The 25,135-nt window shown below is 33.6% G+C and overlaps 1 protein-coding gene across 1 annotated transcript in view; it reads left to right on the plus strand.

The window, feature by feature from the left end:
* Positions 1-25,135, plus strand: part of THEMIS (thymocyte selection associated) — a 251,001-nt gene that overhangs the window by 34,310 nt on the left and 191,556 nt on the right. The window contains exon 2 of the mRNA XM_074265312.1: positions 22,395-22,553. Coding sequence (XP_074121413.1) covers positions 22,395-22,553 — 159 coding nt within the window. The remainder of the gene's footprint in view (positions 1-22,394; positions 22,554-25,135) is intronic.

The following is a 25,135-nucleotide window of genomic DNA, read 5'->3' on the forward strand; positions in this document are numbered from 1 at the left end:
ACCTACCTTTTCCCCAGGGAATTTACTAGATTTCTTCCTAGAAGCTTATGAGTCAGACTACATATAAAATGAAGGGATTAAACTAGAGATGATCTCTAAGATTCCTTCTACTTCTAAATTTATAATCTTCCCTGCCCATGTAATGCTCCATCCTTTTCCTCCAGAATTTGTCCATATTGATCTCTAAGCCTCTGCAGTTACATTTCTTTTAGCTAGAAGATCTTTTTCCTTCTTCTCTACTCATCCCTTTACAATTGTATTACATATTTCATCCCTAAACCTCTATCTTATGATAATAAACATAACATTTCTGACTAATAGTTTAGGGGGAAAGGGATATTCAATATCATTTACTTCTTTGAAAATTCAGGTCAAAATTTGCTACCTTGTGGAAATCTTCCATAATTGACCACTTCCTTCCCCTCTCCCCCACTCTTTTCTTCATTGCCCATATAATCAGATGGTATTAGTGCTTTAGTTGATTTATATCTTCATTGCAGAGCTCACTTCTATCTCTTCTGAACTAGATTGAAAGATTGAAGTTGGAAGAGGAAGTTCTCCCCTCTTTTGTGTCCACTTATAACTTTTCTCTAGTGTCCATATTCAGGAACCATTCAGTAGTGACCCAAAAGGAGAAAATCCCATGCCTTCAAAACTATTCCTAGGATGCGTACCTACTGGCTCACAGTTTTGAAAAAGGACTTTCTCATTCTATAGATGAAGAAATCTGAGTATCAAGATAGTAATCTATTTCTACAGGAATGAAAAATATTTATAGAGCCCTTTACAATTTTATTGTATGTTTCCTCCCTAAATCTCCATCTTATGATAATAAAAAAATAACATTTCTGACTATTACTTTGGGGGTTGGAGGGATATTGAAATCTCATCCACAACAGATGTGCAGTGGTGGCAAAAAGCCCAACTGAGAGAGATGATATGATTTGGGAAAAATAAATGAATGAATTAAGTAACATAAATACATGATGTTGTTAACTGCAGTTTATTTTTAGACTTTATGTCCCCTAAATAGTATTATGGACATATTTGTTTTAAGTCTATGCAAGTAACAGCAAACAGCATAGACCTGCTAATCACATCAAAGAAAATAAATAACCTGAAGCCCACTTGGACTCTAGTGCACTGAAATGTAGTTCAAAAGCAAGCATGGTCTTTACTTTCTATTACTCTATTCACCTTTCAGCAATTGAAATACAAAAATACTCAATAAAGTACAAACATTTTTCTCAGAATATCTCCCTAATTCTAGCCATGCCTTCCTATTAACCTGCCTAGTCCCCCAATAAAAAATTCAAAAGCTTTGTCCTTTTTCATTGCTTGCAGTACTTATCATTCTTCACCTTTGAAATTGATTTGTGTCCACAGATTCCCCTCTTCATTGATGAATTTAGCATATGGCTCACCCCAATACTTGGTATATAGTTTTTGATGTCCCTTCTAATCTTCTGTCTTCTAAATCAATCTCCTAAATCAGATGGACTGATAAGTAGTGCAGTAGCTAGAGTTTTGGGCCTGGAGTCAAGAAGATTCATATTCTTGAGTTCAAATTTGGCCACAGACTATGTGGCCCTGAGAAAGTAACTTAGCTCTATTTGCCTCAGTTTCCTCATCTGTAAAATGAGCTGAAGAAGAAACTGGAAAACTACTCCAGTTGGTTGGCTAAGAAAATTCTAAATGGGATCATGAACTGTTAAATACAGGTGACTGAACAAATTAGATGATCTTTATTACTACTATTCTATATTACCTATAGGGGCTGGTCACATTTTAGACTCAGGATACAAATTATTTCACTTCCAAGATCTAAAACTCTGAAATTTCCCTCTCTGATCAGAAACTCATAATTTTCTTTTCATTCAGTTAATTCACTTTTAATGTACTTTGTGTCAAGGTCTTTAGATAATCCCTCCTGGTTTTGTTAATCATTGGATCATTGACTTAAAGCTCAAAAGGACATGTGACATAGACTTACATGATTACAAAGAAACTGAGCATCATGGAGATTAAATGACTTCCCTAAGGTATTGAATGTGTATCTTGTACTTGAGGCATGATTTAAACTTAAGAACTTCAAGCTCTAAATCTAAAGTACACAAAATTACCCCTCTATCACAAATTTAAAACAACATTTACCATGTAAAATGTACAACATACCATATACATAAATACCAGCTATTTAATTTTTTTAGGAAGGGGGGGAAATATGGTCAAGGAGATCAGGAAAGACCTGATAAATAAGGTAAATAAAAAATGTATTCAACACCTAGCCATAATTGTTCTTAATCTTTAAGATAACACTAGAAATATACCTTATTGCCTTTCATTTAATCTCATTACTTATAGAAACAATGCATACCAATACTTATTCAAGGTCATACTCCTAGTTAGGAAACGAGGAAGAACAAAACCCCAGCTTTCCCAGAATAGTTTTATTTCTACTTTAATGTCTATGTCTGGGAGCATTTGCCTCATCATGAAATAGTTACTATACTGTTATAAATTTAGCACTAGATACCAGGCACATTTCACAAAATCAATTACATAATATATTCTATATAAAATGAACTCAGGTAAAAACTGTTCTAAATACAAGATAATGGCTGTAGTGACACAGTAGTTAGTCTGAAAAAAAAATCTGGTGCCTTTGGAATGTTGGAGTATTTAGAATCAACAATATGATAAGGCAATCAACAGATCTAATGATATTTCTGGAAAGCTTTATTAATTTTGGTCCATAATTCCAACCTGTGTCTTCCTAATCTTGCTAATATCATTTAATGTCATCTATTCTGTTGCCTAAGAATAAGAAGAAAATAGTCAATGAAAAGTCATGATGTTGTATTGTATCATTCTTACCAATATTGTAAGAGAAATATTGAAACTGTTGGTCAAAATACAGCATCTTTTTTTAGTAAAAACATTAGAGAGCAAAGAAATAAAGAGAGCTTTCCTTAAAATAATAAGCAGTATCTAAAATCTACAGCAAGCATTATTTGTAATGGAGAAAAGCTGGATGCATTTCCAATAAGATCAGGGGTGAAATAAGGATGCCCATTATCAGCACTATTACTCAACATTATATTAGAAATATTGATTTTTAGCAATAAGAAAAGAAAAAGAAATTAGAATAGATAGTGAGGAAATAAAATTATCATTCTTTGCAGATGTGCAAAGAATTAGAAAATCCTAGAAAATCATCCAAAAACTTATTGGAAACAATTCACAGCTTTAGCAAAGTTGCAGGATATAAAATTAATAAATAGTCAGATTTCAAATGATTAAGTTAAAGCCATTTAGAGTTATATGAAAAAATGCTCTAAATTACTATTGATTAGAGAAATGCAAATTAAAACAACCCTGAGGTACCATCTCACACTTGTCAGATTGGCTAAGATGACAGCAAAAGATAATGATGAATATTGGAGGGGATGTGGGAAACTAGGACACCAATGCATTGTTGGTGGAATTGTGAAATGATCCACCCATTCTGGAGAGCATTCTGGAACTATGTCCAAAGTGCTATAAGCTGTGCATACCCTTTGACCCAACAGTGCCATTACTGGGTCTGTAGCCTAAAGAAATCATTAAGGAGGGAAAATGACCCACATGGTCAAAAATGTTTGTAGCAAAGAATTGGAAAATTGGTATATGAAAGTAATAGAATATTATTGTTCTATAAAAAATGATGAACAAGCTGATTTTTAGAAAGGCCTGTAAAGATTTATATAAACTAATGCTGAGTGAAACAAGCAGAACCAGGAATACATCATATACAACAAGAATGTATGATGATTAACTATGAAAGGCTTTGTTCTTCTCAGTGGTTCAATGATCTAAAGCAATACCAATAGATTTTTGGACAGAAAATGTCATCTGCATCTAGAAAAAGAACTAAGGATACTGAATGTAAATCATATCTTCTATGTTCACTTTTTTTTTTTGCAATTTTTTTTAATCTCCCCCATGATTTTTCCCTTTTGTTTTGATTTTTATCTCCCAACATGATTCATAAAGCAATGTATATTAAAAATAAATTTACTATAATAAAAAAAACCATAATGCTAATTTCCTAAAGATATTATTGGAAGAAAAGAAAAAGAATCATTTGTACAAAAATATTTGTGGAAGGATTTTTTTAAATGAGTTTTCAAAACTCATATGTAACTTATGTGTTTAGTAGTTGGGGAATAACCAAATGTATTGTGATAAAAAATGTAATGTAATGTAATGTTGTTGAAGCATAAAAATGAAAAAAATAAATAAAATGAAAAAGCTTTATTAGAGCCTTTTAATAATCTGATAAATTATTTTTAATGATTTTCCAATGAAAAATATTATAATTAGGTAATACTTTTTTTTTTTTTTTTTTTTTTTACCAGATTAACATTTGTTTGATATACCAACTGGATTAAAAAAAATATTTTCCCCAATTACATATAACAATAGCTTTTTTTTTTTTCCTTATGAATTATGTTGGGAGAGAAAAATCAGGTTAAAAGGAATTAAAAAAAAAAAAAAAAAAAACGGTGAACATAGCATGTGTTGATTTATATTCAGTCTCCATAGTTCTCTCTCTGGATGTGGATGACATTTTCCATCCAAAGTTTATTAGGATTGTTTGGATCACTTGAACTGATGAGAAAAAACAAATATTTCATAATTAGACCATTGCACAATCTTGCTGTTACTGTGTACAATGTATTCTTGGTTCTGCTCATTTTGCTCAGTATCAGTTTATGAAAATCTTTCTAGGCCTTTCTAAAATCAGTTCATCATTTTTTAGAGAACAAAAATATTTCTTTATTTTATATACCATGACTTATCCAGTCATTCTCCAATTGATGGATATCTATTCATTTTCCAATTCTTTGCCACCATAAAAAGAGTTGCAACAAATATCTTTGCACATTGAGTACATGGCTTTTTGGGATACAGACCCAATATTTCCAGTGCTGGATCAAAGGGTATATATACTTTTATAACCCTTTGGGCATAGTTCCAAATTGCCCTCTAGCATGATTAAATCATTTCATAATTCCTCCAATGTTACATTAATGTCCCCTTTTCCCTACATTTCCTACATTTATCATCTTTTCCTTTCATCTTAGCCAATCTGAGAAGTGTGAAGTAGTACCTAAGAATTGTTTTAATTTGCATTTCTCAAATTTCTCAAATGATTTAGAGCATTTTTTAATATGCTTTCATTTCTTCATCTGAAAATGGTCTGTTTATAGCCTTTGAGCATTTATCCCTGCCTCATTGCTTCTGCACTTACCAGATATGCTGGTTCTTTCTCACCCAGGATCATGTCTGGATAATACGATTAGACCTGGTGTCCCTAATTAAGGGACAGAATCCCAACTCCAATAGCTGTCCAGGGAGTGAAAGATTCTGTGATTTGTGTTGAGGTTCCTTCCAAACTCAGCTAACCCCAGGGATAGCCCCCCTGCTGTTTCTGTGGATCTAGCCTGGAGGCGTTTACACTTCTCCCGGGTTAAACTCAAATCCTGTGTTGTTGTTTTTTTTCAAAATTTATCAGGTGACCCTAATAGAACCTCTGTTCTATTCCCATATTATTTGCTTTTCACTGGATTAGGTTTATCCTCAGGTACAATTTTGTTTTATTTGTTCTAAGGGCTGTATCACATCATGGGGGTAATCTAAAGAGCTTGGAATTTTCAAACTTATTCTGCCATCTTCCCAGAATGCTACCTAATGTAATTTTTAAAAATAATAATAATACTGTATGGATTCCATCCACAAATGTTTTCTTTAATAGAAAAGATTATGTTTCAAAAATAAAATTTTAGAGGGAAAATGTGCTGGAGGAATAAGAGGACAATAATAACTGATTTTCTCACTAAAAAACAAAGCAGGGATGGACTAGAACCAGCTCAAACTTGTATTAGCATATACACTTCTCTGGATATGGATGACATTTTCCATCCAAAATTTATTAGGATTGTATGGATCACTTGAACTAATGAGAAAAAACAAATCTTTCATAATTGGACCATTGCACAATCTTGCTGTTACTGTGTACAATGTATTCCTTGGTCTGCTCATTTTGCTCAGCTATTTTTTTTTTTACCAGATTAACATTTGTCTGATATGATACCAACTGGATTTAAAAAAAAATTTATTTTTCCCAATTACATGTAACAACAGCTTTTTTTTGGTTTATACATGACATTAAAAAAAAAACACAGAAAATGGTAAATACTGTAGCTAAATTTTGATTTATTATTTATTATCTAGAGTTAAGAAAATGATGGAAGAAATGTTAATATTTCATGCTAAACTTTTTTTTTGGAGAGTTGATTGCTAAACATTTACTACTATTATTTAGAAAGAACATCATTACTCATTTAATCCAATCTATTGCCCAAAAGATATTCCCTACTCTAGCAAACCTGACAAACCCAGTTTCTGTTTAAATGCCTCCAAGGAGGGAAAAGCTATGCTATCTTTCTAAGTAGCTCATTTCACTTTGGGACAACTCTAAATGTTAGAAAATTGGGGTGAGTGAGTAATTGTGTGTGTGTGTGTGTGTGTGTGTGTGTGTGTGTGTGTGTGTGTGTGTGTATGTATTTCCTGATAACAATTCAATTTGTTCCTATGCAGCTTCTATCCATTTCTTCCTGTTCTTTCTACTAGGTGATGTATTGAATAGTCTGGGGTCTAGCTTTGGGTCAGGAAAACTCATTTTCCTGAGTTAAAATCTAACCTCAGACATTTACTAGCTTTGTAACTCTGTGCAAGTCACTTAACCCTATTTGTTTCAAGTTTTTCATCTGAAAAATGAACTAGAGAAGGAAATGGGAAAACCTTTTAATATCTGCCAAATAAACCCCAAAATGTGTTCATGGGTCAGACAGAACTGAACAATAGCAGCAGGGTCAAATTAAAAAGAAAAGTTTCTTCTGTCCTCCACATAATTGTACTTCAGATATTTGAAGACAACCATCATATCTCCTCTGACTTTTCTTCTCTAGGTTAATCAGGCCCAGTTTCTTCTGAAGATTTTCATAAGTCATGGACTCAAGCCCTATATCATCCTGGTTGCTCTCCCCTAGATACTCTTGCAGCTTGTCATTGTCTTTTTTAGACTGCAATATCCAGAAGGAAACACAATTTCCCAAATGGAGTCTAAGGAAGATAGATTATAATGGGACTTTATTTTCTTCCCTATTCCAGAAACCCTCTGGCTCTGCTTAATGCAATCTAAAAATCACATTTTTTCTGGTTACCAGATTATATTACTGACTCATAAGGAATTTTCAATCTAGTATAAGTTCCTCATCTTTCTTTTTTTTCCAGAACAACTACTGTTACATTAACCATATCTCCTGGATTTTATACTTATGATCCCAAGTGCAAGACCTTCCATTTATCCTTATTGAATTTCATCCTATTAGATTCTGCCCAGTACTCTATCTTGTCAGAATCCTTTTGAATACTGACTCTGTCATTCATCATCATACCTAGCTTTGTGTCATCCGAAAATCCAATGAATGTATCATATCTGCTTTAATTCAAATCACTGATAAAAATGCTAAATGGCACAGGGCTTCCTATATTTTCCTGAACTCTCCCCACTAGAGACCTACCACATGATATTGAACCATTAGTAACTGCTCTTTTAGTGTGTCCACCTAATTAGTTCTGAACATCTATATGATGATCTAAGCACATCCTTTTTTTTTTCCACCACAAAAATAATATGAAACATTTCATAAAAAACAAAACAAAACAAAACAAAACAAAAAAAAAAACCCTGGCTAAAACCTAGATAAACTGTATTGACATTGCCATTGTCTCCTCTTCTTTGTTGCCTATACTTTAAGGCATTTATATATAGACATTTGAGGACATGGGTTTTATTATCAGTTCCAGTCTTGGATTTGTCTCCTGTGATTTCATAAATATTCTAGGTATTTCATTCTTTAGTATCTAACTTGGTATGTGTGTGTGTGGGGGGGCATGTGTGTATGTGTATAAAACTATCTATATTGATACCTATCTATTATCTATATCTATATCTATATCTATATCTATATCTATATCTATATCTATATCTATATCTATATCTATATCTATATCTATATCTATCTATCCATGCAAGGATGGGCTGGAGCCAGCTTAAATGTATCATTTATAAGCCCTGTTTTAATTTTTTAATATTACAAATTACACTTCAGAAATTGCCAAATGCTATAAATAAGATCTTGATTCATTGTCTAGACTTATTTATTGCCTATTATCTAGACATAAAAAAATGATGGAGGATGATAAATATATATATATATATATAAAGTCTTCTTCCCCTTTTCTCTTAGCTTAAAGACCTTTTGATGAAATTTAGAAAACTAATGGCAAATCTATTTTTACCTACTTTTTAAAAAGGTATACATCATCAATGGCCAGGAATTTATTAACCCTATATTGGTAGCTATGATGTAGAAATCTAGCTGTCATTCTCAGCTGCCACAATTTTAGCTTATTTTCACTACTCACATCAATTTTTCTTTTGTGTCCCTTGTGTTCAATGGGCGAAAGTGAGGAAAATATAACTGGGCCTTATAAACTTCAGTTTCTAGCTCAAGATTTTCTAATTGGTGATACTATTTTTAATGTTCTTTTTAAAAGTGTCATTTGTGCCTACAAGAATCACCTGGTGTCCATTTTATATAATTAAAATCCTCAAAAGAATTCATGGTGGCTCAGTGCATAGAACACTGAACTTAGAATCAGGAAGCCTGCCTCAGACATTTAGTAGCTATGTGACTATGGCAATTCTTTTAATCTCACTTGGCCTCAGCTTCTTCTTCTGAAAAATAGGTTAGTACTAGTGTAATGCTGGAGAAACTGAGGCAAGATATAAATTAGAGAGTTTTTAATTTTTTTTTTTTTTTTGGATTTCTGAGAGGGAGAGACATGCTGGGGGCATGTTTTCTGACAGGTTGGGGGTAGGACCATAAATTCTTACAAACTGGGAGTTAAGGAGGTGTCCAGATAGAGATAAGAAGTCTGAAATTTAGAGTTATAAACAATGTCAAATAGGTATCTGAGATAGGATATCTGGAGTGTTATCTTCTGGAATGTCAGATCTCCACAGCCCTAATTATCTCAATTCTAATGAATAGAAAAGGGGGGTTGCAACCAGGGAAACTGAGGCAGAACAATAAAAGGGATCTGTGGCACAACACTAGAACTACATAACAACTTTACTGGGAAAATCAAATAATATAAAGTTTCTAAATTGCTTTGCAAATCTTAAAGTACCATGTGAATGACAAGGCTTATCATCATCATCATCTTTATGATTCCATCTATTTGGCTCTTCCCTCTGGTGAGACAACTCTCAGCCCAGCTAAATCTCCCTTTCCTATGCAACTCTGGCCTATGTTCAACCATAACTTTCCCACAGGGGATCCGTCTTCAATTTTTTTTTTTTTTGGATATTATGAGAATGTTAGTGGATGACCTGGACAATCTATCTGTTACCTCAACTCTTGACACATAACCATGTTGCTTTTCAATCTTAAATTTTCCCAATAACATTCTTTGGTTCTATGAAGTTCCTTATTTTTTTTTTTTGTTTTGTTTTTATCTGCTTATACTTATCATATATTTTTCCTTTATCTTCTGATATTCACTTTTAATTTTGTAATGACTATTCATGATACTCAGCCCTATAAAAACTCTGATAGAATGTTGTCATTCAGAAAATTGGTCTTTCTTTCTTGGAGAAATTTGTGATGAATTCAATGACCTGAATGTAATCCAGGCCACTTTTCTTCTGAATCAAATAATCACAGCATGAATGAAAAAATAATTCTTTAAATTCTTCTTCATATACATTTTTCCTATATAGATGATTAATCCAGCATCTTTTAATTGATTATATGTCTTACAAAAGTCTCTAAAATAATTCTGTGCTTACTATATTAATTATAATGAATTATCCATGAAGAATGCTGATATTTGTATTTGACATTTAACTAGATAGACAACCAGTGAAGTTTTATATATTTATGTGTCTGTATTATTTTAGTATTTTGAATGTAAATACTTACAGTTGCTAAATTTTTAAAGAATTACTTTTTCATTCATGCTGTGATTATTTGATCCAGAACATGACCCTAAAATATAACATTGTTTTAGTAAGAAAGTAAGATTTGCTTTATAAAAGCCCACATTTTGACAATTATTCCAGGAACATTTTATAGCCCATTCAACCAATATTTATTAAGTCAACAAATATCTATTAGGTATGTACTTTGGGCAGGGCGAAGTGGGGAAGACTTTAACTTTATGGGTGCCATCAATGATAGAACAATTCTTAGTGACCTTTTCTATTGCCTTAGGGAAAAATACTGGGAATTTAAAAGGGGCAGCATGATAAATTGTGTAGGACTTGGAGTCAGGAAGATTTGGGTTTGTTAGGTAGTAGATTTGTGATCTTGGGTCATTTTTTACCTCACTGAGCCTTCTTCCTCATCCATACAATGAATGGAGACCCTAAGGTTTTTGTTTTCTACTCCAAAACTATGCTCTTATATTACAAATATAGATAAATTTCTATGTATACATATGCATAAATGCATTTCTATTTATTCTCAATCATGAATATTTATCAAGTGCGTATCGACCATTGGATAGAGGATTAATCTTCCTGGGTTCAAAATCTGGCTTTGGACATTTAGTAGTTGTGGGATCCCAGGCATGTCACATCCCTATTTGCCTTAGTTTCCTCATCTGTAAAATGAACTGTAGAAGGAAAGGGCAAAACATCTTTGCCAAGAAAACCTCAAATGAGGTCACAAATTGTAGGACATGATGGAAATCACTGAACAATGCTATAAGTCAATCACCCTGCCAGATTGCTGGGAATATAAATACAAAAATGAATACTATATACTTTTGGTATGATGTTTTTTATATATTTATTTCATTCTCTGCCCTTAAGGAATTTGAATTCTATTATGAGGGATGTAAAATGTTCATAGATAAGTAAATGCAGAATACATGTGACATAGATACAAAGTGATTTGGGAGAGAGGCATTTACAACAAGAGGAATCTGGAAATAGTCCTTTAGCTAATCCTTAAAGTGAACTAGGGATCCCAAGAATCAGAAATAATGTGGAAAAGCCGTTCTAGGTATGTGTCAGTTATAGAGTCCAGACATAGAATTTTATGTATGGGGAACAGCAAATAGGCAGTTTGGAATATAGAAGAAAAATAATGTGTAGTCATCTTGGAAAGGTAGGTTGGAACTGGATTATAAAGAGTCTAATTTCTAAGAAAAAGTATTCATGTTTTGTCTTAATTTCAACAGGCACCATTCAATGGCCTTTTGAGTATTGATATATTCAGATCTGTGATGTAGAAATATTAATTTGGCAGCTGTGTGGAGGATGGACTGGAAAGGGGAACTGCTGAAAAATCAGTTTGTCTATGCTAGTGGCAGAATGCATAGAGTCAGAAAGATCTGAGTTCAAATCTGGTCTTCCACACTAGTTATGTGATCTTGGGCAAGTCACTTAATCTGTTTTCCTCAAGTGTAAAATGAAGAGAATAATACCTACCTTTTTATCCTTTATATAGTTTGCTTTGTGTATATTTGTTTGAAGGTTGTCTTCTTGATTATATGTAAGCTTCTTGGGATCTGTCTTTTGCTGCTTTTTGTATCCCAATAATTTAGCATGTGGCTAGCATATATTGTGCACTTAATTAATTGATTGCTTAACTAACTCATAGGGGTTTTGTGAAGATCAAGTGAAGATACTTGCAAAAATACTTAGCACAATGATTGGCCCATAGTTGCTGCTATATAAAAGCTTATTCTCTTACAAACTGGTCCCTATGATAGGTAAGAAGGTATAGTCTAGGGTGAAAGAAGATTTGAATATGAAAGATTAGAGGTGCATTAAGTAAATTCTTCAAACACATGTGCAAGGAATTTATCTCCTCCTTAGTCAGATTCCTGAATAATTCTATACTATAGGAGATTCAGATTGGTCAAAAACCTGTAAAAATCTGTCCAACATAATTAGACTCAACTGGTCTGTCCAATTCCCCTGGAAAGCTCTCTCAATAATTCACCTGGAAAATTGAAATTGCCATTATAATAGTTTTTCTCTGCCCTATCAACCATCAATTCTGGAGACATGATCACTGATTATCTAATTTCACACTTATGAACTTTCTGCCCAGAGGTGAGCCTTCTTGGTAATTGGGTCTGTCCATTGTGAAGTAGGAAGTACTCCCATCTATTCAAGTGTCTCGTTCTATCAGTGGGTAGGAGAGTTAAAGAGTCCCCACTAACTATCCTCTCTATTGTAGTTGTGAAGGCAGCTTGAAACAAAGAGCTTTGCTTCTAAAACAGCAGACTTCAATTCAAATCTCAGTTTATGTTCATTGTCTATATGGCCTTTGGAAAGCTATTTAACTTTCCTGGGCTATTTCTGTGAAATGAAGGGATTGGACTAGATGACCTCTCATATTCCTACCAGCTCTAGGTCTGTGATCCTAAGAAACTGAAGTCTTGCCATCATTAACCTTAAAAAAGCTTATGTGGTGACTCAAGATGAGCACAGAGGAGAATGGCAAATAATGGCCAATTTTATATTTTTGTAATTATCATTACACAATGTGATTAGACAAGGGGAACAGCATGAGATAATTGACAGAGCTAAATATGAAATCTAGAGGACTTGGGTTCAAACACTGCTTCTGACAATTTTGAACTGTGTGATCCTAAGAAAGTCATTAATCTAAGTCTCAGTTTAATATGGTGTAAAACAGAGATCATAATACATTTAGTAACAACCTCAATGAGTTGTAGAATTCAAATGAGATCATATATACAAAGTGCTTTCCAAAGCTTAAAATACTATATAAATGTAAGTTATCATTATCATTGTTATTTATTACTATTAAAGACTGAATGAATAGAGGAGAGGTCTCAAAGTAGGGAAGACTGAATTCAAGTGCTATCTTTGATATATATCAGCTATATGAGACCGAACAAATCTTATCATCTCAATGAACAAGTCATGTAGTCTTAGTGCTCTAATCTGTGTTAAGGACCATGCCTAAGTGAAGGGGCAGTTCAATTCTCTGAGAGCCTCCACAGCTGTGAATCCTAACATTTGAAGGAGTTGCAAAATAGCCTTTACTAACACAGATGTTCCTGTGGATTGGAATTGAAATAAATTGGAGGCACGAGGGAAGAGGAGAGAGTCCAGATAACGCAAATGCCTCTCAGTGGAGAAGTCAGAGAACAGCAACTGCCTCTCAATCTCTTTGTATCATCATCATCCTCTCTCATGAGGAGATCCATTCTATAGGTCTGAGTTAGATCTCCAGCAGCCATTGGCAGGTGGCTTCCGTATCACAATAAATCTGTATGACTATAAATGAAGAAATTTCTGGGTAACAGTTCTTCACCCAGGTATTCTGGTGCCATTGAAATGATAGAACTTGTTCTTCTTGGCATTATTATTATTATCTTATTACACAATCCACACTTGACCAATGACATACATTTTCATGATAACCACTAATATGGTCTCTTTGAGACTAACTGACTTAACTGAGATGGAATCCATGAATGGAACTTTTAATTTACTAAGCCCTAATTGTGTTAATTGACTTTGAATAACCATTATATATTATATTGGTACTGAGGGTCCCTTCTCTTTATGTAAAGTAAAAATTATTCCCAGTGTTTGAAAATAAAATCAGAGAGAAGAATATCAAAACAGTAGTAGCTTTTGTCCCCACATACATATTTAACATGGTAGGGGAGATGGAAAAAAAAATATTAATAAAAAGGCTTTTGGTTGCTCTGATGTGATCTCAGTACAACTTATGTGGATTTTCAAACTAAAGATGGGTTTTTAAAAGGATACAAATGTAGTTTTTATTGAGCAAAATATCAATCCCAAAAAGGTGATTTCAAAGGCACATGGCTCTTTAATTACAGCCTTCAGGGGCATTGTTTGATCACTGAAAATAGGTAGCCTTATTCCAGCTTTCTCTGATGTTTGGCATTGTGCTGCAAACATATGTCTTGCTTTGGAAAGAATCAGTCTGTAAAGATTTAATAGATTTAGGTTTTGCATGTCTGTGATGTATTCCTTGGGGTTAAGAGGAAACCATTAAAAAAAAGATTCTTATGTTTATGTATATATATATGTATTCCAGGCACATTTTGGCTACCATAATACTGTTGTGCATATTAAATTGCATGTGGCTTTTCAGGGATCATAAAAATAGATGATGTCCTTCAGTCTGGGATCAAGCCTCCTGGTGAAAAGAAAACTCAGAAACCTTTTTAAATGACGCATGACTAAATAAACTAAAAACAATCATTGATTTTGGAGTCAGAGAAGTTGAATTCATTTGCTGCCACCTTTAACAAGGATTTACCTTCCTTGAACCTCAGTCCCCTTATCTGTAAAATGAAGTGAGTTGGACTGGATGCCTTCTATTATTATCTTTCAGATCCAATTTTTTTAATGACTCTAGAAGTTAATAAAGGTAGATTAATAACTAAAGGAGGGGTTTTATGATAAGAGTTTTGAATTAATTTCAGGTATGGTTAGCTTTGGATCACATTAATAACTCCCTGAGCTATTTTTAGCAGTAATTTTTAGCAACAAAATGATTGACTAATTTTGGGTGAATAAAATCCTCCATTGTCAAAATTAAGCTTATTTTATTTTATTAAAGCTTTTTATTTTCAAAACACATACATGGATAATTTTTTAACAGCGACCTTTGCCAAACCTTGTGTTCCAAATTTCCCTCTTCTTTTCCTCAACCTCTCCCTCAGACGGCAAGCAATTCAATACATGTCAAACATATGCAATTCTATACATATTTCCACAATTATTGTGCTGCACAAGAAAAATCAGATTAGAAAGGAAAAAAATGAGGAAGAAAACAAAATGCAAGTAAACAAATTTCTATTTAACAAAGTGAACCAAGAATCTTGCATTTTTAATGATAGATTGAGTCAGGTCCAATATGGGGTTACTTTATTGACTGTTAAAATCTGACAGTACTTTATAGTCCATTTAATCTAGCCCCTATCTTTTTTTCTTCTTTGTTTTTTCAGCTAACAAGCATTTATTTTCTCTTCCATTTCTTGCTCCCTATTTTAAAAAAAGAAAAAAAAGAAAAAAAAAACACTCTAACAAATATACATATAGTCAAATGAAGAGAATTCCCATATTAGCTATTTCCAAAAACAGGTTTTATTCTGCATCTTGAGTCTATGACCACCTTTTTGGGAGTTTGGTAAAATGTTTCATCATAGATTCTCTGCATTTGTGGGTAGTCATTGCACTAATTATACTTCTTAAATCTTTCAAAGTATATCTTTCCCACTATTATTATAGAAATAATTGGTTCTCTTGTTTTTGCTTATTTTACTCTGTAGGCATAACACTGAGATGATATGAATAAAGTACTTTATAAACTTTAAAATACTATGCATTTTTGTTGTTCAGTCATTTCAGTGGTATCCAACTTTTTGTAACTCGATTTGGGGTTTTCTTGGCAAAAATACTGAAGTGGTTTATCACTTCCTTTTTTATAGATAAGTAACTGAGTCAAACAGAATTAAGTAATTTGCGGAGTCTCACAATTAGCAAGTGTCAGATTTGAACTCAGGAAAATGAGTTTTCCTGAATTCAGGACTGGCATTCTATCCATTGTATCACCTAGCTGTTCTGTGCTTTGTACTCAGGGAGCCTGTAGTCAATTTGACTCTTTTTGGTTTTTAATTTGTATCTCCATCCTGGTATTGTCCATCTTTGTAATCTTACCACTTCTAATGTTATTGGTCCTCTTTGAGAAAGGACTACAATAACAACACCCTCACCCATCATCCATTCAACCCAAATTCTAGTTGATTTATTCATAGCTACTGAAGATTACTCCAATTAATTGAGACCCAATCTTACTTTCTGAGGACTATTCCCTTTTTTCTGAACAGGGAAAAGCTAAGGTGATTCTCATCTTACCTCCATATTAAACTATTTTTCAAACAGGATTGTCTTACCTTTGTCGGGGGAGGTCCAAGTGATATACTGTTAGGTCAATCAGAAGGAATCAGGATCCACATCTAGGTTTAAAATGTGATGCTGGAGAAACTGAGGCAAGATAGAGATAAGAGAGTTTTTAATATTTTATTTGAAAGGGAGAAAGTGTGCTGGGAGCATGCTGCCCCCAGGGCTGATGTCCAAAGCTTCCAGCAGCTAAGATGAGTTCTCAATGACATATATATGCAGGTGGCTCCAAGTTATCAGGGGGCAGACCGAGGCAGGGGCAATGAGAGAGGGAATAGACTATCATTCCGGTTCTGACAGGGTGAGGGGAGGCACCAAACATTCTGATAAGTTGGGATCAAGAAGAACAATGTCAGAATGGGGGGAGACACCTGACATTCTGATAAGTAGGAAGGGCTGGGGTCATGATGTATAAGATAGAAGATTTTTCTCCTTATCAAACAAACTGAAGATTAGGAAGGAGGGATAGTGTTGCAGGATTGAGCAGAACAATTAGGAACTGAGGCAGAACAATTCAGGGAAACCAAGGAAGGACAATTTAGGGAAATGGAGTCAGGACAATAAAAAGGAACTGTGTCACAACACTCACTGAAAGTTTTTCGTCATTGCAAGAGACCATTGACCCAATTTATGGATTACTGATAGGCTAATAAATTGATCATACTCAGAACCTTCTCAGTGTACTTTAATTTAAATTCATAATAGGTCATTTTGTGTTAAGGGACAGGTTAATTCTCTGAGAATCTCCACAGCTGTGGATCATAACATCTGAAGGAGTTACAAGGCAGCCTTTGCTGATACAGGTATTGTGGACTGGGAATGAGATAAATTGGAGGCAGAGGGAAGAGGAGAGAGGTCAGACAACGCCTCTCAATCAGAGAGGTCAGAGAACAGCAACTGCCTCTCACAAGAGGAGATCCATTTTGGGTTGGATTTTCAGTAGCCACTGTCAGGTGACTCCCGTGTATTCCAACAGCTCCCATGTATTCTAACAATTTTGTATTCAATCTCTATGATTGACCTTGGCTTCTATATTTTCTCTTTAAAAATCTTGGTTTATTGAGGATGTTGTTTTCCTATACTAATCTCTGAGAAGTTGGCCTTTTCCCCTTTATTGAAAGCATCTTTGTATCTTTATATTGCAATGCCAGAGAAACTGTGGCAAGACAGAGATTGTTTTTAATCTTTTAATGTGGAGCATTTTAGTCTAGCCAACTGAATGGAACTCATGTTCAAAATCATTTTGCCTGAGGAACTGAGGCCGGGAACTTATATAGGGTTTTTGCTGACTAGGGTTTAACAAAGGCAGATAAAGGGGAGCCAGGACTCTGGGAGGACAGACACATCATAATTCCAGGAAAGGATCATAACTTAATTCTGACAGGATAGGAGCCAAGATAAGAAGGTAGAGGACAGGAGACTTCAAGATGAGGGGGAATTATCCCAGCAAGGATCAAGATGATACACCTGGAGTTTATGACACAATGGTATGTGAAGGGGAGTAGGAGCCTCAAGGTTTTTCCTGACTCAATTCTCCCAGTCCTAATGGCAAGGAAGTGGGGGAAGGCTTAATAACTTTATTCAGGGCATTATAATATTTTCAGTATTAAGAACTTTCCATCTTTCCTCTACTAAACTGCCTTATAAAAAATTTAAGTCATGGATTAATATCTATTCTTTCTCTGAACCTTTTGAAAACCTTTCTCCTTAAATCTAGCATTCATGTCAGATGTCTTCCCAGTATTTTTCCTTCTTTTGAATTTGAAGATGGATTTCCATCTTTTCTACCATAGAAATCCATTCTTCCTTGTTAGAATCATTTCCAGAAAAATAATTCACCTTTGCTTTATTCAGTTTCACAAATGAAATTATCATTAAAACAAGTAAACAATATGTTAACTCATTTGCTATTGTCAGAGAGAAAGCAAGAGACAGAGACAAATAGAGACAGATAGATACAGACACAAACACACACAGACACACACACATACACGGGTCCAGGAAATATCCATATAATTGAAGTGCTTGTTAATGTAAGTTGTCTTTATGCTAGTTTTAATGTTTGTTTCATGAACTACAGATAATTCTTTTTTCTGCCTTGTGGTGTATAGTCGGCTTCCATAATAATATAATGTCTCTTGCCCCTGCAGTAATTCTCATTTAAATGCTCTCTTTGATGCTTCCTCTCCTTTGGCTCTTGGTCTTTTACTTATGAATACATTTGGTTAATATTCAGTGCTACTCTGCCATCTCTTTTAAATTTGCTCTCTTATAGGTACCATATTCCAGTCAAGAGTTACATGTTTCCCATAACCTTCAAATTTGTGTAATAATCTAGAAAAAGGTGGATTAGAATTTCTACTTTACTTTGCTTATCATCACTCATACTTCAGTTATTTTTTAATGTACACCTGAAATTGTAAGTTTTAATAATGACCACTTTTTAAATATGTTTAAGGAGTTACTGGTTTATTCTATGGTTCTTCTTATGCCTGGTATTTTCTATGGTATTTATTTGGCAAGTAGATAGATCATCACTGCAAAAAATTGCACAAACTGAGCAAAATAAATAAATGAGACATTTTTTTTTAAATTATGCCTGTTTTCTAGTTTTGGAAATTGAGGCTCAGTGAGTGTGGTTTTGTCCAAGTCATCCTAAATAGCTAAGGCCAAGAAGAGTACATAGGTTTTCTGATCTCTAGCCTTGTATGTTTTATTTTGCATCAAACTACCTTTCTTAGTAAATGACTGCTGTTTTTCTTTCTGTCCTTAGATTTCTCCTCCTTCCTAGTTTTTAGTTTATGCCTGATGTAGCAAAAATTCATCATAAATTCCAACAATCTATGATTTGTTTTTATTCAGATTTCAATATCACAAGCTAAAGTACCGAGAAGAAAGCAAACTAAAGGCTTTAGTAGAAAAGTAGCATTTACTTTGCTTATTGACTAGATTTATTCCTTTAGGTCCAGTCAAGTCAAATTAAGTCAACAAGCACTTATAGTATTAAATACATAAGATATGCAAACCACTAAATTAAAAATTCAAAATACCTAAAAAAGGCAAAAAAGGTAGTCCTTGCCCTTAAGGAGTATACATCCTAAGGACAGAAAAAATATGTAAACAGGTAGATAGATAAAGGATATTGAGTTGATAGGAGGCATTCTACTAAGGGAAGTATCTTCTGCAGAAATGAGAGCTTATGAAGTCTGTGTAGTCCAGAGGTAAAACCCAATGGCCTTGGATGCAGTGGATGATCTTGGTATCTTCAATGTCTGACTAAGTTCTAAGTTCTCCACAGTGCCTGCTTCAGCTGCCTTCATGATCATATGTTGGAGTCCAGCTCCAGTGAATACAGAGAGTGTGAATGATTATCCAAGACCAAACAGAAGATAGGCTTTGCAATTTCCATTTGTTAATCTGAGTGCCAGTGTTTATATACCTTTTAGACTAGTGTTACAATATCATTAGCTACCTTCAGATGACATCATATACCTTCCAGGGTTAATGCACAATTCATACTTTGACATTTCAGTATCCACTTTAACTATCAATAGTAAGGTACTTATCAACACAGAATTGCAAATAGCATAGTTGTAATGCTCATCAATATACAACACAATAGTTGTGATTTTATCAATACCAAAGTACTTGTCAAAACAGAGTAGTAAATAGCAGAAATTATCATACTAATGTATTCTACCTCAAGTATGTCTTTTAATTCATTGTTAAAGGGTAAATAATATAGTTAAAATGTCTTGTTCCTGTGGCATGCATTCTCCATTAAGATTACCCTAAATTTATCAAGTGTGTCTTTATAATTCCTTGTTAGGGAGATCATGAACCCACAGTTTGAATGACTAGCTGCCATTCCTGGAACAGACTCTTGCTATTTATGGACTTATTCAATACTGGCCCTCTACAATCATAAGAACACAATTTCTCACCAGGCCTTTTCTCCATGGGAAATCTTCATATTTGGTGGTAGAGATTCCCCCAACTCACCAATGGATTTGAGGTCTGTTGGTTATCTTCAACCTGGGTTAGCCTGTCTGGCAAGGCAAAAGCATGTATAGTACAGTGTGACCACTGAACATGTTATAACTTCTTGCAGCCACTGGTGAGAGTTGGGCAAAGGTGAACACTAAAGGTGGATGAGAAGCCTTGAAAAGAGTTCAAGTCCTTATTGAGTACCTAATATAACCCCTATAGAGCAAAATTATAAGAAACTGGAAAAGTAGGAAGTTGGAGAAAAAGCAAGATTGTAAAAAACTTTAAATGCTGAACGGAGGAAGTAAGCAACCTTTGGAGTTCTTTGAGTATGGGATCATATGATGAGAGCTAAACTTTAGAAAAATTACCTTGGCTATTGAAAGGAGGATGTATTTAATTGGGAAGAGATTTGAAGTAGTGAGACTAGTTGATGAAAAACCTTGAAAAGAGATTGAGAAAGAACAGTTTGGATAGATAGGAGATCTAAGAGTGTATCCAGAAAGACAAGGTAATCAACAATAGTTTGCTATTGTTTGTATTATAATGTTTGCATTAGGCAGCTTGATGATTTAGTAGATAGAGTCCTAGACCTGGACTTGAGATGACCCAAGTTCAAATCTTGCCACTATTAGGCAACTCCCCTTACTTTGATCTGCCCCAGTTTTCTCATCTATAAAAAGGGAGTAACGATAGCACCTATACCCCAAGGTTTGTTTTGTTTTGTTTTTAAGGATAAAATGAGATTAAATTTAAAAGTACTTTGCAAAACTTAAATGACTATATAACTGCTTACTTGCTAAATTGTACAAAGAGGCTGGGAAAGGAACAGGATCAAGAAGAAATAATTATATTTTTAAATTTAAAGATCATTGTTGATTTTGGAGAGGACAGTTTCAGTTGAATGGTGGAGTCAGAAGCCGGATTGTTTATGGTTTAGGAGAGAGTGAGAGGAAAAGAAATGGAAATAAATAATGTATATAGTTTTTTTCAAGTAGTTCAGCTACCTTGGGAAGAAAAGACATAGGATGATAACAAATAGGGTTTCTGGCATCAAGTGGGAATTTTTTAAAGTTTGGAGTAGACATGATTATATTTGTAAGGAACTGAGAAGGAACTAGATTATAGGGAAAGATTGAAGATAAGAGATAGGGGAAAATAAAACGATGATATGGGAATTACTATGTAGAGAGAAAGGGTGGTTTAGACAAGGAAGAGGCCTGCCTCTTCATCTGAGATCAAAGACAAAGAGGGGAAAGGAAGAAGGTGTCTTAATTATATAAAATGATGATGAGAGGAGAAAATTAAAAAAAAAAACAAAAAAAACAGTCTCAGTTTTTTTCCCATGAAGTTTGAAGTAACATCATCAGTGAAAAGAATTCAGGGTCAAGAGCTATGATAGATTTGAGGAAGGGTGAGAAAATTTGAAGCAGCTGCTGTGGAAAATAGACTAAGCAATAAATTAAGGTTTTAGATAAATGTGTTTGTATTAAATGTGATTAAATTCATTTTAATAATGGAAAGTTGATATGATATACATGAAAGAAGTTGCATGAATGATAAATTATAAAGAAAAGAAAATCAAGAAAACAACTGATACATAAATACAATAATATGAGCAATAACAATAAATCAGCTGAAGTCTACTTTATTATAAATAGCTCTGGCCCATAAGAACTTATAATGAAACAAACCTTCTCCTTATTACTAGAGAGGTGGGCAATCATTGATATGGAATCAGGTTGTTTTGTTTAAGTGTTTCCCTTTGGTACAAGTGTTTATTTTACAGGGAGGTGAAGATAAGGAGAAATTGTTGTTGTTCAGTTGTTTTCAGTCTTGGGTGACTCTCCTTTGATGCCATTTGGAGTTTTCTTAGCAAAGATATTTGCTATTTCCTTTTCCATTTCAAATAGATGAGACCGAAGTAACTAGGGTTAAATAACTAGTGTCACCCAGCTAATGTGTCTGAGATCAGATTTAAAGTCAAGGAACATAAGCCTTCTTAACTCCAAACCTAGTACTCTAATCACTGTACCACCTGGCCATCCCAAGGAGAAATTACTGTGGTATAAAAAACTAAAAGCATCAACAAACCTTTAATAATTCATCTTTATCAATTGCTAAATGGAACTAAAATGATATTGATTATCATGATGACATAGGTTATTCCAAATATTTTCATGTAGATAACATCTTTTGAGATACCCTATGTACCCAAGATATTGACTTCTTAATCTTATTCATAGAGATAGTAGAACCTGAATCACTTTACAATTAAGTTTTTTTTCTTCTCCTTTAGGTTCTGTTTATGAAATGTTTGGAAATGAATGCTGTCTATCAACAGGAGAAGTGATCAAAGTAAATAGTTTCAAAATAAAGAAGATCATGGCTAATACTTATAAAGAAAATGAAGATGGCCAATGTTCTACTAAATTTGAACTGCCTCTAAATTTTCCAGGTACAGTATTTTGTGGTCATATTATAAATTGTGTCTCTTCATTTGAGAAAACGCAGACATGTGGGTTTTTGTTTTTGTTGTTGTTTTTTAATGCATTTATACAGCTAACAGGAATGAAACAATTGTAATCACTCTAGGGAAAATGATTTGTCATCCTCATTCATAACTTTGTTTTATATATGTTTGAGAAATCTTTATTTTAAAATGTAATATTAACTTGGCTTATTTTGATTTGGAATCCATACAATTCAAGCAATTGAAAAGAATGATAGAAATTCTTAAGCTTTAAATTTTCTCTTTTTTCCTCTTAAACTTCCTTTACTCAAAAGTCTGAGTGATTTATCTTTTGTAAGGAACATTCCTCCTCCAACCCCCCCCCCCTTTACATCCAGGCTCACATTTATGTTGTTAGACATTTTTCCAAATGAAAGCTATTTTATTTGATAATGATAATAGTAAGAGGTTGGATTTATGTTGTGTCTTTCTACCTTAGGCCAATTTCCTTTTCAACTAGCAATGTTTTCAAACAGATGTGCAGATTTTTCCCCTCCCACCAGAAGGGATGTTTCCTGTTAAAGTTAAGGCAGCTAACTTTTTGCCAATGTTTTCATAAGGCCAGTTGTTGCTCAAGACATCCCTTTGAGTTTTCCTATTTACATTATTGCATGATTTGGGTTGCTGGCTTGGAGAAGTTATTTGAGATATATTTGCAGTTAGGGATAGTCAGACTTAAATGGAGAAAAATATTAATAATGAATATAGGATCAGAGAATGCCTTCCTACTAAGATGGTTATCAACAACATATAACTGCACATACTCTCCCTCTCCAAGGTCCTCTAGCTGTGGATTGAACATGTATACTGGGTTTAATTCTGAGGCCCCTAAAGAGAATGATGATCCTTTTCTAAAATTCTCTGGATCATTATTTCCTCACTTTAGGGCTCTGAGGAGAATCACTTATAGCCTACATCTGACTCATTTCCCATAAGAGTATTGGAAAGATACAACTCATCAAATTTGCAGGGTGTGTGTGTGTGTGTGTGTGTGTGTGTGTGTGTGTGTGAAAAATTAATCCCATGGCTAATAGAGTTGGGATCTAAAATGACATTGACTATCTAGAATGTTAGACTGACTCTAATAAGATGAAATTCAGCAGGGATAAATGTAAATTCTTGCACAAGTTTTCAACCTGTAAAAAGTACAACATAGGTATGTACAGTTAAATGTGTCCGAAAAAAAATCTTGGGATTTTAGTGAGCTACAAGTTCTGGATATTGTAGCAACAAAGAGAATTTGAAATGCTTTAAGAGAGGTCTTTTGTTCTAGGAACATAAGAATATATTAGTCTGGATACTTTGTTCTGATGAGACCACATTTGGAATATTATTGTAAGTTTTGTTTACCACATTTTAGGAAAAACACTGAGAAAGCTCTCTTTGAGGATGGAAATTATGCCATTTTTTTCTTCTTCTTTGCAATAATAAATTATATTATAGATTTAATTAGACTGAATCAAAGACTGTTGGACTTGAAGTTAAGAAGACCTGAGTTCAAATTCTGACACTGACATTTATGTGCCAGGGGCATGCTGGTAAATGTTTTAAAACTAATTCTTCAAGGGAAAAAATTACTCATATATAGTTACAAGTATGATTTCCATTATCAACATTTTTGCTGTTATTAAGTTTAACAAATAGCAAAGTAAGAGCTTAAGCCCTTTGACCATTTCTGAGATCCAAAAGTACATCCTGAAAATAGCTGTCTCTGGCATGCCTTTGCTATGTGATCATGTCGAATCTTACCTTAGTCACTATGTGACTTTGGGCAAGTCACTTTACCTTAGAAGCTTTCAGAATATTAGACTAAATGACTTATCCCTATACCTTTTAAAATCCATGATCCTATGATCATTTGAAGACATCTGATAGGAGTAGGGGGTTGTAAAATGTTAACAGGCTTTGGCTCACTGGAGAAACCCATATAAAATAGTAATACTCTTTAATATTATCAAGAAATAAGGTTTTCAGGTGATTCATGGAAATTAATGTATATAAAAATTTTACTTCTTATATGAATTACATGATTACCAGATAAATTTTCTACAAAGCCTTAAAAGATTTCAGTTATTTTGATTGAAGAGAGATGTTTTCTCTTTAATATAGAGAGTTGTTATCTTAAGAGAAGCATTGAATTGGCTAAAGAAAAAAAAAAAACAATTAAACAAATTACTCTTTTTCTCCATTCACAAAATAAGTATATGTTTAATATAAAAAAAATTAGAAAAGAATTTTCTCATTGATTTATTTAAATGAAAGATACATTTCCTGTTTTGATATTATACAAATAATATTCATGACACTACAATTTTCAAAAATAATGGAAAACACACTCTATGTTATTTTCAAACATTGTTAATTATATTATAACCTACCTCTTATAATCTAATCTTTATGGTTAGACCTTTAAACTGTTAAAAAGGAATCTAACTTAATATTTTTTTGCCTGACTCTTCCTTCTCAATGCTTGAATCTCAACTGCATGTAGAAAACAATATTGAATTTACTTTAAAAAGAAATTTGCA

This window comes from Sminthopsis crassicaudata, chromosome 4 (genome assembly GCF_048593235.1).
Source record: "Sminthopsis crassicaudata isolate SCR6 chromosome 4, ASM4859323v1, whole genome shotgun sequence".
Taxonomy (NCBI): domain Eukaryota; kingdom Metazoa; phylum Chordata; class Mammalia; order Dasyuromorphia; family Dasyuridae; genus Sminthopsis; species Sminthopsis crassicaudata.